General features: G+C 40.7%; 1 protein-coding gene across 3 annotated transcripts in view; it reads left to right on the forward strand.

Moving 5' to 3' along the window:
* The window catches only part of MYO18B (myosin XVIIIB), an 861,659-nt gene that overhangs the window by 617,833 nt on the left and 227,872 nt on the right, over positions 1–15,954 (forward strand). For all 3 annotated transcript variants that reach the window (XM_077461361.1, XM_077461362.1, XM_077461363.1), the window contains 3 exons: positions 3,116–3,229; positions 6,948–7,064; positions 9,246–9,329. In XM_077461361.1, the coding sequence (XP_077317487.1) occupies positions 3,116–3,229; positions 6,948–7,064; positions 9,246–9,329 (315 nt within the window). The remainder of the gene's footprint in view (positions 1–3,115; positions 3,230–6,947; positions 7,065–9,245; positions 9,330–15,954) is intronic.

A 15,954-nucleotide genomic window follows, 5' to 3' on the forward strand; every position in this document is an offset into this window, starting at 1 on the left:
GCTGTATGTCACGCTGCAGGTGATCATCTCCTGCACCCTCTTCTTTGCCTACCCTGACCTTCCCTCTCATCCATTGCCTTCATGCGCTCCACAGTCCTGAATTGTCACAACAATTTCCCATATAAAAAAACAATGCTTGTAGTTGTCGATCCCAGATTCACCTCATACATGTGTTATGTCATTGACCATGTGGTGGGACTATGTTTGCACAGCTAGTAATTATTTTGTGGCTGCAAATTTGACCTGTAGGTTTGCAAAGTTCGCCTCCCATTGAAGTCAATGGGGCCCACCGCGAACGTTACGGTTCGCGAACTATCGGCGGCGTTCACGGTCCGCGTTCACGAAACGTCCCGTCGGAAAGTTCGTTCATCACTACTGAACAATAATAGCTTAGATGCATACTAGATCCCTTTATTGAAAATTCGCACAGAATAATTACCATGCAAGATCAGATAAAAGTTTGATTACATTACCCTAACAGTACAAACTGCAAACATGAATATAATTAACATAGCTAAGGAACAGCCAACATAAACAGTATGCTAATCTGCAGTTAGCAGCTGGTAGCTGGCAGTGATCTAATTAACAGGAACGAATAAACAACTAGTCACTTAAACAAGCTGAGGTGCCCAGACTGTTCAGCACCCAGGCCCCAACCTTGGATACACAAAGCACACCACACATTACCATAAGCATAAACACATAACATCCCACAATTGTTTGATAACAAGGTGGCATGGTCTCAATATTAATCACATCTCCAAGAGATGATCAGACAGACATAAACAATAGATGACTCAATTAACAATGGGAATGCACACCTAGGAGGCACACAATGGGAGAGACATACTTAACAATAAACACCTACCTTAATAGACAATAGCAGGAGACCCAGGTTGGTTTGAGCTCATCATAATAACATCTGCTCTGAGTCTTACAGTCTAAAGCAGTCATTGCTAGTTTGGGCTCAAAGAATCCAAATATGAAAGCAGGTCCTAGTTTCCCAGAGTCTGTGCGTTTTGGGGAGACATAACCCATATCCAAAGCAAGACCACTCCAAGGGTCCCCCAGGCACACACCTCCCAAGAATAGAGCTCCCTTAAAAAAGCCAGGGCCCATAGTCAGTAGGCAAGAGGCTAACCTGCATTCCCTTCCAAAAGCCTGTGTCCTGGATGGGTCTTTCACACCCCTGTAATGTTTTTCTGTTGCCTGTGTCCCATTGGGGAGATTTCCCTTCACTTCCACTATACATGATAGGACACCTGCTCAAAATGAGGGAGATGCTCTCTTAGACAGTTGCTACCGCAAAATAAGTGTCCCCCATTTGAATATACCTTTCTATTCCTGTTTTGGTAACAACTACAAATGTTTCCCTTGCTTTCAGTTCTGTCTGAGAATGGTTATTAGAACAAACATCCAGGATGAATCTCCCAAGTGAGGACAAATAACACACTTAAAAGAGAAGTGTGTTTTTTTTTTTTTAGAATCATACTTACCTACAGTAGGTGAATGCAGCATTGGTTTGATGCTACATCTGTCCCCTGGCACCTCTACACTGAGATCAGAGCAATCGAATGCCGCAGATCACTCAATTCTCACAGCTCCCTGAGCAGAGACCTGCTGACTGTCAGTCATAGCTCTCTGCTCTGTGGAGGGGGCAGCCGGCTGAGAGGCTGAGCCAGGTATCGGTCCAGGGATCTGGACCGACTTTTGTGGCTTCAGCAGAGAGCAGACTTCAGCCGCTCTGCTGAAAATGGGTCACAGGAGTGCATAACGAACTGCTCTTCTGTGATCCATAGGAAAAGTATAGCCAAACAAGCTTTGGCTGTACTCTTCCTTTAAATACTTTACCACCCCGGATCTTACCTGTAAACTCTAAATTTTATTATGTGCTACTCTCCTCTATTTCTAATAAAAGACTTTTCATCAGCTTGCATGTACATGCAGTAGATTTCTGAGCATGGGCACTTTGTGGTGTGACCGCTGCTGCCCAAATGTGTTGCCAAGGACTAAGACCCACATATAGGATGATCTTCCAGCAAATTAGAAATCTCCCTGTGCAATAATGATCACCTCTGACGGATTGCTTTGCTAGACTGCCTTATTCAAAAGAAAATTGGTCTATCCTCCCAGGGGTAGAATATTATGGCTTGTTCTTTAAAGGCTTATATGATTTGCTTAATTTGTTTCCTAATTATTGAAGTAAAATGCTTGAACACTACAGTTATAAAGCTGTCTCTTAAAAGAGTGTTAATATATGTGTATGACATTTTCAGTTAAAAGTATTTTCTGCAGATGACTGGATTTAATGTCAATTTTTTAACATGATTGGATCTTTAAAAGCAGGGACAAAAGATGGTACCTTTAATGCCCTGTACACACGGTAGGAAATTCAGACGGAAAAGGTCCGATCGGATTATATTGTTGGAAAATCCCATTGTGTGTGGACTCTATCGGACTTTTTCCATCGGAATTTCCAACGGAAAAAATTTTGAGAGCAGGACCTCAAATTTTCCGACAACAAAATCCGATCAGACTTTTTCCAATCGTTTGTAGAGAATTCCGATCGGACAAAGTGCCACGCATGCTCAGATCAAATTACGAGATCAAAGCCATTGGCTACTAGCCACAACGTAGTCCCATCGCAACGAACGAACGCCATCACTTTCTGAACAATTGGATTTTCCGACAACTTTGTCTGACTGTGTGTATGCAACACCAGTTTCGGACAAAGTCCGTCAGAAAAAATCAGACGGATTTTGTTGTCGGAATGTCCGGCCCTGTGTACGGGGGGCTAAGAGTTTGATTTGGCAGTTTGAGGTTTTAGAAGGATGATTCCCATCGTTCTCTGAATGATATGGATAGTTGACAGGGGTCAACCATTTTGCCCATCACATTATAGAACCAAATGTTTGAAAAACTATCCCACCCAGAGAAGAAGTCAGGATCTGTAAACAAGAAGTTTAACCTTTTTCTCTATAACTTTAAACCTACTGTGACTAAAAATAACTAGGAATCCAATGGCATTACTGCAGCAATACAAGATGCAATTCTATTACACAATAATGTCTTTAGAGTTATCTTAATATCTTCTTCAATTTTGTTCCTGTTTCAGCTTGAAGAGAGCGAGGCTAGGTATGCAGAGTCCCAGAAATCCCTGAAGTCACTGAGTACCGAGCTGGAAAATTTACACATGGAAATAGACAATCTTTCCAGGAATAAGAACATGGTAATTCCAATTCTTATCAGCTTCTTTTTCTTCCCAGCAAAAAAGTTGTTAAATCTGATAAATGAATATTGTGACCTTTATGTCATAGTGAAATCTGATTTATTCCTTTGCTGTTATTTATTTGTATTATCTGGGGAGATTGAAGGCTGCACCACTCACTGTGATTTTTTTATCAATATATATTCCTGGTAATAAATTAGCAACACTTTTTTATATAAAGGAGGAACAGACTATTACGTGTTAAATTGAACAGTCAAATTTATATTTAGTATGTTTGGCCTTTGAAAAAAAATCATCATCAACTTGTATCCTACTGGAAGTATCTTTCTTACCTTGTTCTAGCTCAGTGTTTCTCAACCTTTATTTAGTCATAGCACCCTTTAAAAATATGCAATATCTTGAGGAACCTCAGTATAAAATGGAGTTCCTCCACCACCTCAGAATCTCCCTTCCACATTAGAGTCCTCAGCCCCCCTTCTACATCAGAGTCCTCAGTCCCCTCTTCCACATCAGAGTCCTAATCCCTTCCTTTCACAATAGAGTCTGCACCCCCTCCCCATCTCTTTAAATTAGATTTCCTAGCCCCCCACTTTCACATCAGAGTCCTCAGCTCGCCTATCCACACCATGAGAATTCATAAGGCTGTGAAAAAATATAGGTCGAAGTGAGGCACCCCTGACAAGCCCAGAAGGCACCCCAGTGTACCATGGCATCTTGTTTGATACATGCTGATGGACTTTCATGCATAGGCAAAATGGTGACAAAATTCCATTCACCATTAAAGCTGATCAATGCAAAGGGAAGAACAATTTGTGGACATTCTGTACCCAAGCTAGGTACCTGCCCTGGAAAAGAGAAAATAGATAGATCAATGTCCTTAAAGTCTATGTCAGGGCAAAATGAAAGAAAAGAAAAAAAACATTCAGCATATTTGTACAATATGTTCCCCATGTCTTAGATCTTTAAAACAGCTGAAAGTACAGAAAAGTAGCTCTGTCAAAAATCCAGTGTGCTCCAAAGTTCCTGTTTTTACTGACAACACAGTGCCTTCCTTGAACTGAAATCCCAAGCAATATTGTGAGCCCTGCCTGCTGGACTATGCCCTGCCTCTGTTGGTCCATCTTCACATGCATACAACAATTCCTTTCTCAGCAAAACAATGACACCTTAATTCCCACGTGCATGCCCACACAGTGGGGTTGATTTACTAAAACTGGAGAGTGCAAAATCTGGTGCAGCTCTGCATAGAATCCAATCAGCTTCTAACTTGAGCTTGTTTAATTAAGCTTTGGCAATAAAACCTGTAAGCTGATTCGTTTTTATGCAGAGCTTCACCAGATTTTTCACGCTCTAGTTTTAATAAATCAACCCCACTGTGTCAGGGAAAGGGCTCTTGTGAGATGTGGTTCTGGGGGTACACCTACATCAATAGGAACTTAGCTTCCAGCAGCTGCCCTTGCAAGAATTGTATAAGTCTTATAATACACTTTACTACAATGTCAAGTAATGAGTGTACAGCTTGTATAACAGTGTAAGTGTACTGCCCCCTCAAAATAACTCATCACACAGCCATTAATGTCTAAGCAACTGGCAACAAAAGTGAGTACACCCCTAAGTGAAAATGTCCAAATTGGGCCCAATTAGCTGTTTTCCCTCCCTAGTGTCATGTGACTCGCTAGTGTTACAAGGTCTCAGGTGTGAATGGGGAGCAGGTATGTTAAATTTTGTGTTCTCGCTCTCATTTTCTCATACTGGTCACTGGAAGTTCAACATAGCACCTCATGGAAAGAACTCTGAGGATCTGAAAAAAATAATTTTTGCTCTACATAAAGATGGCTTCAGCCAGGGATAGGCAACCTGGGGCCCGTCCAGCTGTTGCAGAACTACAAGTCCCATCATGCCTCTGGAAGTAATTGTAACTGCCAGCCTTGCAATGCCTAATGGGAAATGTAGCTCCACAACAGCTGGAGGGCCCCAGGTTGCCTAACCCTGGCCTAGGCTATAAGAAGATTGCAAAGACCCTGAAACTGAGCTGCAGCACGGTGGCCAAGACCATACAGTGGTTTAACAGGACAGTTTCCACTCTTAACAGGCCTTTCCATGGTTGACCAAAGAAGTTGAGTGCACAAGCTCAGCGTCATATCCAGAGGTTGTCTTTGGGAAATAGACGTATGAGTGCTGCCAGCATTGCTTCAGAGTTTGAAGGGGTAGGGAGTCAGCCTGTCAGTGCTCAGACCATATGCATCAAATTGGTCTGCATAGCTGCCACCCCAGAAGGAAGTCTCTTCTAAAAAAGATGCACAGGAAAGCCTGCGAACAGTTTGCTGAAGACAAGCAGAATAAGGACATGGATTATTGGAACCATGTCCTGTGGTCTGATGAGACCAAGATAAACTTATTTGGTTCAGATGGTGTCCAGCGTGTGTGAAGGCAACCAGGTGAGAAGTACAAAGACAAGTGTTTCTTGCCTACAGTGGTGGGAGTGTCATGATCTGGGGCTGCATGACTGCTGCCGGCACTGGGGAGCTACAGTTCTTTGAGGGAACCATGAATGCCAACATGTACTGTGATATACTGAAACAGAGCATGATCCCCTTCCTTCAGAGACTGAGCCGCAGGACAGTATTCCAACATAACAACCCCAAACACACCTCCAAGGTGACCACTGCCTTGCTAAAGAAGCTGAGGGTAAAAGTGATAGACTGGCTAAACATGTCTCCAGACCTAACACCTATTGAGCATCTGTGGGGAATCCTCAAAAGAAAGGTGTAGAAGCACAAGGTTTCTAACATCCACCAGCTCCATGATGTCGTCATGGAGGAGTGGAAGAGGACTCCAGTGGCAACCTGTGAAGCTCTGGTGAACTAGATGCCCAAGAGGGTTAAGGCAGTGCTGGAAAATAATAGTGGTCACACAAAATTTTGACACTTTGAGCCCAATTTGGACATTTTCACTTAGGGGTATACTCACTTTTGTTGCCAGCAGTTTAGACATTAATGGCTGTGTGATTTATTCTGAGGGGACAGCAAATTTACACTGTTATACAAGCTGTACACTCACTACTTTACATTGTAGCAAAGTGTTATTTATTCAGTGTTGTCACATGAAAAGATATAATAAAATATTTACAAATATCTCACTTTTGTAAGATTCTGTATTTTAATTACCTTGACATACCTTGTATTACTTAAAATATGACTGAGATCATTGGCGTTTTATGTTTAAAGGATTTCATACTTTAAAGAATACTGTATCTCAAAACGGTAATTTCATAAAGCTGCCAAACCAACTGAATACTAATTGCATTTGGCTGAATTGTAATCAAGTGAGGTAGGGGCACACAGACAGTCGAAAGTTACTGTATGATTCCAGCATATTTGTTTCTGGTCAATAAATTAGAAGGTACTGCAAGCAAGGACAGCCAGGCAACTACGATTATCAGAAGATGGCCATAAATGACAGCCCCCACATTTTTTACAGTAAAGATTTCCCCTAAAGGTATCATTAGATACAGTATTTATGCTTTAGAAAAAAGAATTGTGTACTTTGTTTTTCACCGCAACATACAAGTAAATACATTCTTCTTTTACAGATGAGTTGACACTTGGACATACAATCTGAGCTGTCAATGTTAATTCTTTGATCTCTTAGTGTGCTTTAAAAATAAAAAAATAAAAGAAAACTATCACAGCCAGCATATTTTTGTTCTCTTTGTCAGGTTGATGAACAGTTGTACCAGCTGCAGCATGAGAAAACCGATCTTCTGAAAAGGATCGATGAGGACCAAGAGGACCTGAATGAGCTTATGAAGAAACACAAAGCTCTTATTGCTCAGGTGAAGATAAAACGTTTAACAAAGCCTTCCACAGCTTTCAGTCAATTCAGACGAGAAAATATGCAGTTTACTGAAGAAAGAGTTGATGGATTTATATATATCACCTCCTAAGGGTTAGAAATGAGCACTGTGACATTAGGTTGGCAAATACAGGGCATTTTTGTCATACTTCAGTGTAAGGTGACAAAAAGCAGTACTAATCTATCTGACATGCATGGCAAAGCTGCTATCAGATCTCAGTGGTTCCTGACCAAGAGTCACTTTGATTATTTATTTGCATTTTTCCAAGCAGCTAACAGAGATATTACCATCATTTTTGGCCATGTGAAACTAAAGTCTTTATTTGGAGGCTGTTTGTTTCCTTTGGTTAACCACCAGAACAAAATTACTTTCCATTATTACTGTAAATTAATGTAAATTATAGTTACCGTATATACTCAATTATAGGGCAACCCGAATATAAGCTGAGGCACCTAATTTTACCACGAAAAACTGGGAAAACGTATTGACTCGAGTATAAGCCTAGGGTGGGAAATGCAGCAGCTATTGGGTAAACAATACCCATCTGTAGCCTCACTGTGCCCATTTGCAGCCTCACAGTGCCCATCTGCAGCTGTACCTTTTGATTACTAAAACAGCAGGTGTCTCCCGCTGTGTCATGCAGTCTGTTTGGCGGCCGTCCATTGTAACAAAGCCCTGCCTCCTCCTAGTCCATGATAGACGGAACACTGATACAGTTTCCCAGCATTGTATCAGTGTTCAGTGTTCCATCTATCACGGACGAGGAGGAGGTGGGGCTTTGTTACAATGGACGGCCACCGAACAGACTGAACAGACACCCGCTGTTTTAGTAATCAAAGGTACAGCTGCAGATGGGCACCCTCACTCGAGACCCTCACTGTTCACTTTAATGACTAATATCCTTTGGTCCTTTAGTGAATAGGGTTGAGGTTCATGTTAGCCAGACTCACGAATCACAGACTTTTGGCCAAAAACTGTTTACAGTTTCACCACTAGAAAAACGGAACAACCCATAAAACAGTGCATACAATTTTACCCTGGTCATCTGACAATAAAGAGCCAATAATCTTAAGCAATGGATACTCAAGCCCCACACTATAAAGGGTGGGCTCACAGCAGTCATATTGTAAGTGTATGTTGCTAATGCCGCTAGGGGGAGCTGACATTTTGTATAGTGCAAGATGTAGTGCTGATTTTTTATTTTTTTTGGCATTCATACATGTACAGAATGCCAGTGCTTGCATTCCCATACCCTATGCATGAGAATAGCTTGCTTATTACACCTAAAAGGGCAGAACTGAAAGACAGTTTCACTCCCAGGCATTTTAAAAGAGTTCACCACAAATGTTGAACTTTAAGCAATATTTACAAACCTGGACAGATTTGATCAACCCTATTTACAGAGCTACAAAAAAAGATGCATTTTGACATTTTGACACTATAGGGTTTACTTACTAAAGGCATATCCACTTTGCACTACAAGTGCACTTGAAAGTATAGTTGCTGTAGATCTGAGAGGGACATGCAAGGAAAATAAAAACATAGCATTTTGCTTGCACATGATTGGATGATAAAATCAGCTGAGCTTCTCCTCATTTCAGATCTTCTTCTCAGATCTACAGCGATCTAAAGTGACTGCACTTCCAAGTGCACTGCATAATGCACCAAAAAATGTACATGGATAATTTGCTCCTTGTAGCATATAGCAACACATGTTATTGCACTACAACACAAGTGCATTGAGAAGGTGCGCTGAAGATCGACATTCTCACCTACCATTCAAAATTAGTATTAGTTTATCCAAAACACGTAAACATTGCTTGTTGATTCCATCTTGTAAAGTTGGCTTTTATGAAGAATGTAGGATATCTTTGCTGGTGAAATTTGTTAATGGATAACACAGACACAAGCAAAGCACTTCCAGTGCCCCAAGAACTTTGATTGTTATAATTAGCAAGCAGTATCTTTAAATATGCTTTCTAATTATATTTATTCAGCCAAAAATATCCAGGGTAGGTCCTGGACATTGAAATATGATAATACAAAGGATTGCTTATGATAATGCTACATCATAGTAGATAGTTATGTCAGTTTTTTTGATTGCGAATAAAGTGAAATATTGTACTCATCCTAAATTACGGTTTTTCTATGCTTAATTAGTCGGCATCAGACATTTCCCATATCCGGGAACTACAGTCTAAATACGAAGATGTGCAAAAAGAGAAGCAGGGTCTCCAGGAGAAGGTAAGAATGAATTCTATTTCATATTTTGTATTCTTACAGTTTGCCACTGATTATTTGCAATATGTGTGATTTGAATAAAATGACCTGGATCAGTGGAAGGGTTTCTCCTAACAATCTGTCTAGAGTTGTTGCTGGACCGAGGCTCCCAGATTATATGTCCCATGTCTTAGACTGAGTTCCCCGGGTTTCCCTCGTAGTAATTGTTGTTATTCCAAGTATGATTCTGTACACAAACATAATTCAATCTGTTATGAAATTTGTTTGTTTTTTGTACTCAAATATCCACACCAACATTTGCACTTATAATAGCCCTCTCCCTCTTACTGTTTTTTTAGGATTAGGTTCAGTCAATCACTTAGTGAATTTAAGAAACTGTCTTTTTAGTATAGTATTGGGAGTCTATATTTATCTGTATTTGACAATGCATTCTTCTTTTAACTTAGTAGATTAATGAAAGTCATGCTCACGGTTCCCCTGAAATGGCTCCCCTGATACAATTCCATTCTGCGGCTTCAATGTTAACTCGATTTGGGAACCGGAAGTAACGCGATGGCCAATTTTTTATTTTCTAATATCCCAAGTGGGAGGGTTTGGGGCGCAGTGCTCTGCCCCCCGAGGACATCATATAACAAGCCAATTAGAGCCTCAAGCTCTAATCACATGCTCACATGCTTGTACAAAAATGATGGACCTAATAGAAACCCATTAGTCCGGCGCCCTGCACAGTGCAGTGAGTATACACACATATAACAATTTATTTTTAAAGAAATTATAATATGACTAACATTTTTTAAATTTAAAAAAATGTTAGTCATATTATCAGTTATTAAAAAAATCAATCATACTATGATTACGTAAACAAACTTTGGGAGGGCTGGCCGCCACTGGACTGGAAGTATTGGTATTGTATGGTGTTTTCAGTTGTCCTTTTGAATTTTCTGGTTCTTTGATTTGGGCCCACTATTGGTTTGTTTTAAGGGAGGGTGGGAGGAAGGGAAAAAAGACAGGGAACACAGCAGATACAAAAAATGCTGATATTGGGGAAGAGAAATAGTCTTACCCACTTTTCATTTTGGCATTCTACAAGTCCTATGACATTGCAGGTCTGCTAAGATCCTAGCAATGCTTCTGATTGGTTTTACGGTATAATTCAGTTTCAAACTTACATTTGATAAATGGCAATGGGCTGGTTTCATCAGGGAGCATTTGGTTTCCATTAAGTCGTTTTTTATATATTTGAGGTCAGTATTAACATGTTCTATACCTGATTAGGGGAGATTTCATTTAAAGAAGTATATCCATGAGATATGTGCATTAAGACTGGATTCACTCCTGTGCATTTTTAGTGCTTTTTGCATTTTGCAGATTTGCACTACAGTCCATTAACCAAAATCAGTCTGCATGATGTGTTTGAAGTGACCAAGTCCAAGTGAATATAAAAGGCAGACAAGTGTGAATGAGTAATAACCAGTGGCATCTGGTGCCCAAAATGTTTGGGGGGGGGGGCGCAAAAAATTTTTGGAGGCAGATAGTGGCGGCTTGCTGCTTTTTTTTTTCAGTCCATCGGATCGAGAGAAGGAGATGAATGGACTTCATGGGACACTTATTTTTTTATAAAGGAGTTGTCCCAAGCCGTGTCTTGTGTTTTTTTTACCATTTTCACACCTTTTTTTTTAAATGGTAGGGTAAATGTACCCCATTACCATTTCACACAGGGGGGTCGGGATCTGGGGGTCCCCTTGTTACAGAGGGCTTCCAGATTCCAATAAGCCCCCTGCCCGCAGACCCCTGCAACCACCGGGCAAGGGTTGTGGGGATGAGGCCCTTGTCCACATTAACATGGGGTCAATTTGCTTTGGGGGTGCCACTACCCCAAAGCACCCTCCTCATGTTGAGGGCATATGGCCTGGTACGGTTCAGGAGGGGGGCGCTCTCTCATCCCCCCTCATTTCCTGCGGCCTGCCAGGTTGTGTGCTAAGATAAGAGTCTGGTATGGATTTTTGGGAGGACACCACACCATTTAAAAAAAAAAATAATTGGTACAGGGTTCCCCTTAAAATTCATACCAGGGCCTGTGGGGGAATCCCATGACTTTTTTTTTCAATTACTTTTATGTGTATTGTCAGGACCGACAATTCATTATAGCTGAAAGTACTTTTAAATGACTTTTTTTCCTTTAGAAATTAAATTCTGCTCTCGGACTGTTCTAAACACGGGAAACATGCAACACTTTACAGGCATACTGTAGATACCCCCCAGGTATGAAATTTAAAGGAATAAACAGCCGTTTTTAAAACTTTTTTTTGCATTGATACATGTCCCCTGGGGCAGGACTCAGGTCCCCAAAAACTTTTTATGACAATATCATGCATATAAGCTTTTAAAATTAGCATTTTTGATTTTTCCCTTAGACTTTTAAAGGGTGTTCCGCGCCTTTCAAATCTTCCACAAACACCCCAAATTGTTCGCTATTCGGCTAACAGGCAAACACCTGATGTTCGACTCAAACTTTGTGTCTTCTTTTGACATATCCATGTAGAAATGTTATATATTGGCTCATTTACAAAAGTAAATACTGTACCTCACAATATCAGCATGAATTATTAAGTATTATGCTAAATATAGTTACCACAAAACTGTTGGTAAAAGTCAGCTCAAAAACAATTATCATACAGGTTATCACTCCTTAAAGCTGTATTAACCCAAAACCACAACTGCAATATATTTATTGCAGTTAACCAATCATTAGATGTGGTGGCTGCATTATTTTTCCTTTTTGTTTTGTTTTTCCCTGGTGATCTGGCCGGTAACACACCAGTGCCCCCACTCTGTATGAAGGAGCACGGGGGGCACAGCAACATTGTCAGTCTGGGGGGAGGGGAGTGTTAGATGTTTACTAGCAGATTTAGATACAATAACAAATTGAAGCTGAACACCAGCTAATACGCAGTTACAGCAAACTGTTTTTGTCCTTTTGGGATAAAGGTTTTACATAAATATATAAAGCTTATCATTGTTAGCTCCCCTGCATGTTCTTTTAAAAAACAACACACTTACTGGCTGGATCACCAGATAAAATAAAAAGGAAAAAAAACGAATGCAGCCATCACATCTAAGAAATGCAAGGTGCAATGTAATGAATGTTTCCATTTACTGTAGGTTTTAATACTTTAAGTGAAGCTAAAACTTTTTTTCCAGCTTGAAATAATGTGGATAATGATTAAAATGCCTTTAATGTTTTTACTGTTGTTATTTGAGGTTCTCTTAGGTAGATTTCTTCGCACTTCTTGTTCAATTGACAATGGTTTCACCAGGCAGAAAGTGGGAAAAGTATGCAACAGGGACACAGGCAGCAATATAAGCTCAGTGGGAATCTAACCCCTTTTCACTTTTTACTAAATAAAAAGTTTTGGCAGGGCATACAGTTTGCTTTATCACTTTGGCCTGGAGAAAATTGTGATTAACTAAGAGGTGTCTATTGAGGAGCACAGTAAAAGAACTAAGCAGAAGTAGAGGATTTCAATAGCTGTCATATTTTCTGAGAGAATACAAAGAGATTTTTTTTTTTTTATAGAAAGATGCAATACAAAATATAAAGTATTGTGAGATAAACTAAAGAATGTAGCTAAAATAAGCCATGCATTTTGGTATATGCCTAAATGATAAAACTTTGTACATTAACAAGGGTGTACTGGTGTTGTTGCAAAGGTAGAAGGACTGCTAACACAGCATATTCTTCTGACAAAAAGCATTAATCATAAACATCTTCTAGATGAGGTCCCTTTCCCGGGAGAAAAGAAAGGCATTCCCAGTACATATTGGCAGATCTATACTTATGCATCCATAAATAACTGTGCATAAAATCTTAATTCCATTTGTGGTATTGTTTTATATACTGTATATATATATATATATATATATATATATATATATATATATACACTAAGCAAAATTATAAACGCAACACTTATGTGTTTTCCCCTATTTATCATGAGCTGAACGCAAAGATCTATGACTTTTTCTACACAGATCTGAGATTTTTGTTCACAGATCTGTCTAAAGCCCCATACACACGATCGGACTTTGTACAAACTTTCCCATGGACTTTTGTACAAAGGGCGTAGTCCACAAGTTTCTATTGCATACACACGATCAGACTTTTTAGGCAACAAACACGAACGTAGTGATGTTTCCACATACTGACGACACTTCAAAAGAGGACGTTCAATTACTCCAGCGCCAACTTTGGTCAACTTCTGTATTGTTGTCTGATCTTTTGCATTGGTTCTGAGCATGCGTGTTTGTACCTTGTACAAAAGTCTGATTGTTTTGCGTACACACGATCGGACTTTGCTCCATCGGACTTATGTTGTCAAAAAGTTTGTCCGTTCGTACAGCCAACAAAAGTCCGATGAAAACTGAAAAAGTTTGTCCGATGGAGCATACACACGGTCGGATGTTGCTCCAAAACAGCTAATTTGCACGCTGTTATACACCGATCCAAAGCATCCCAAACATGCTCAATGGGTGACATCTCCGGTGAGTATGCTGGCCATGCAAGAACTGGGATGTTTTCAGCTTCCAGGAATAGTGTACAGATCCTTGCAACATGGGGCCGTGCATTTTCATGCTGCAACATGAGTTGATTGTCATGGATGAATGGTACAACAATGAGCCTCAGGATCTTATCATGGTATCTCTGTGAATTCAAAATGCCATCAATAAAATGCACCTGTGTTTGTTGTCTATAGCATACCCCTGCCCATACCATAACTCCACCGCCAACCAAGGGCCACTCAATCCACAACATTGACATCAGCAACCTGCTCACCCACAGGAAACTATATACACTGTCTGCCATCTGCCCTGTACAGTGAAAAGCAGGATTCATTTGTGAAGAGAACACCTCTACAAAGTGCCAGACGCCATCAAATGTGAGCATTTGCCCAATTAAGTCGGTTATGACTGCGAACTGCAGTCAGGTGAAGACCCCGATGAGGATGACGAGCATGCAGATGAGCTTCCCTGATATGGTTTCTGACAGTTTGTGCAGAAATTCTTTGGTTATGCAAACTGATTGTTGCAGCAGCTGTCCGGGTGTCTGGTCTTAGACAATCTTGGAGGTGAAGATGCTGGATGTGGGGGTCCCTTTACTGGTGTGGTTACATGTGGTCTGTGGTTGTGAGGATGGTTGGATGTACTGCCAATATCTCTGAAATGGTTTTTTGATGATGGCTTATGGTAGTGAAATGAACATTCAATTCAAGGGCAACAGCTCTGGTGGACATTCCTGCAGTCAGCGTGCCAATTGCACGCTCCCTCAAAGCTTGTGACATCTGTGGCATTGTGCTGTGTGATAAAACTGCACATTTTAGAGTGGCCTTTTAACCACTTCCCGACCAGCGCACGACGATGTACGTCGACAGATACGTCCAATATTCAATGCCGCCCTGCCATCGGGAGCACGCCGCCGGCGGCGCGCTCCCGCGCTGGTCGGGTCCCCCGTAAGTCCGGTCGCGGGACCCGCGATCGTCTTACGGGACGGCTGAATGGAGGAAATGCTGTGTAAACAGCATTTCTCCATTCTGCCTAGCAACTAGTGACGCTGATCTCTGCTCCATGTGATTGGAGCAGAGATCAGTGTTCAGTAAATGAAAGCCCAACCCCCCCACAGTTAGTAACACACCCCTAGGAACACTTAACCCCTACACTGCCACCCACTGGTTAACCCCTTCACTGTCAGTGTCATTTACACAGGAATCACTGCATTTATATAGCAGTGATTACTGTATAAATGACAATGGTCCCAAAAATGTGTCAAAAATGTCCGATGGGTCCCCCACAATGTCGCAGTCACAATAAAAATCGCTGATCGCCGCCATTACTAGTAAAAAAAAAATAATAAAAAATGATTAGTAAAAATGCTATAAAACTATCCCTATTTTGTAAACGCTATAACTTTTGCGCAAACCAATCAATAATCGCTTATTGCGATTTTTTTACCAAAAATATGTAGAAGAATACGTATCGGCCTAAACTGAGGGAAAAAAATGTTTTTTTTATATATTTTTGGGGGATATTTATTATAACAAAAAGTAAAAAATAATGCGTTTTTTTCAAAATCGTCGCTCTATTTTTGTTTATAGCGCAAAAAATAAAAACCGCAGGGGTGATCAAATACCACCAAAAGAAAGCTCTATTTGTGGCAAAAAAAGGACGTCAATTTTGTTTGGGAGTCACGTCGCACAACCGCGCAATTGTCAGTTAAAGCGTCGCAGTGCCGAATCGCAAAAAGTGGTCTGGTCTTTCGACCAGCAAAATGGTCCGGTCTGCAAGTGGTTAATGTGCAATAATTATACTATGTAATCCGGAACGTAGGAATGCATTCTTGTTGTGTGAACTGCCCCTAAAAATCCATGCACAGTGTTTTCCATGTATTCCAATGGCTCTAGTTCACACCAGTGCAGTCAGTTCTGCCTGGAAATGAGTGCATCGGTGTGAACTAGAGCCATTAGAATACATGGAAAACACTGTGCATGCTTTTTTAGTGCAGAAAAAAGGCACACGGAACTGCATCTGGTGTTGAATTGAGGTCTGGGCTTTGACTAGGCCATTCCAACACATT

Source organism: Lithobates pipiens, unplaced genomic scaffold (genome assembly GCF_037356315.1).
Source record: "Lithobates pipiens isolate NorthernLeopardFrog02 unplaced genomic scaffold, aLitPip1_a1.2 Scaffold_3, whole genome shotgun sequence".
Taxonomy (NCBI): Eukaryota; Metazoa; Chordata; class Amphibia; order Anura; family Ranidae; genus Lithobates; species Lithobates pipiens.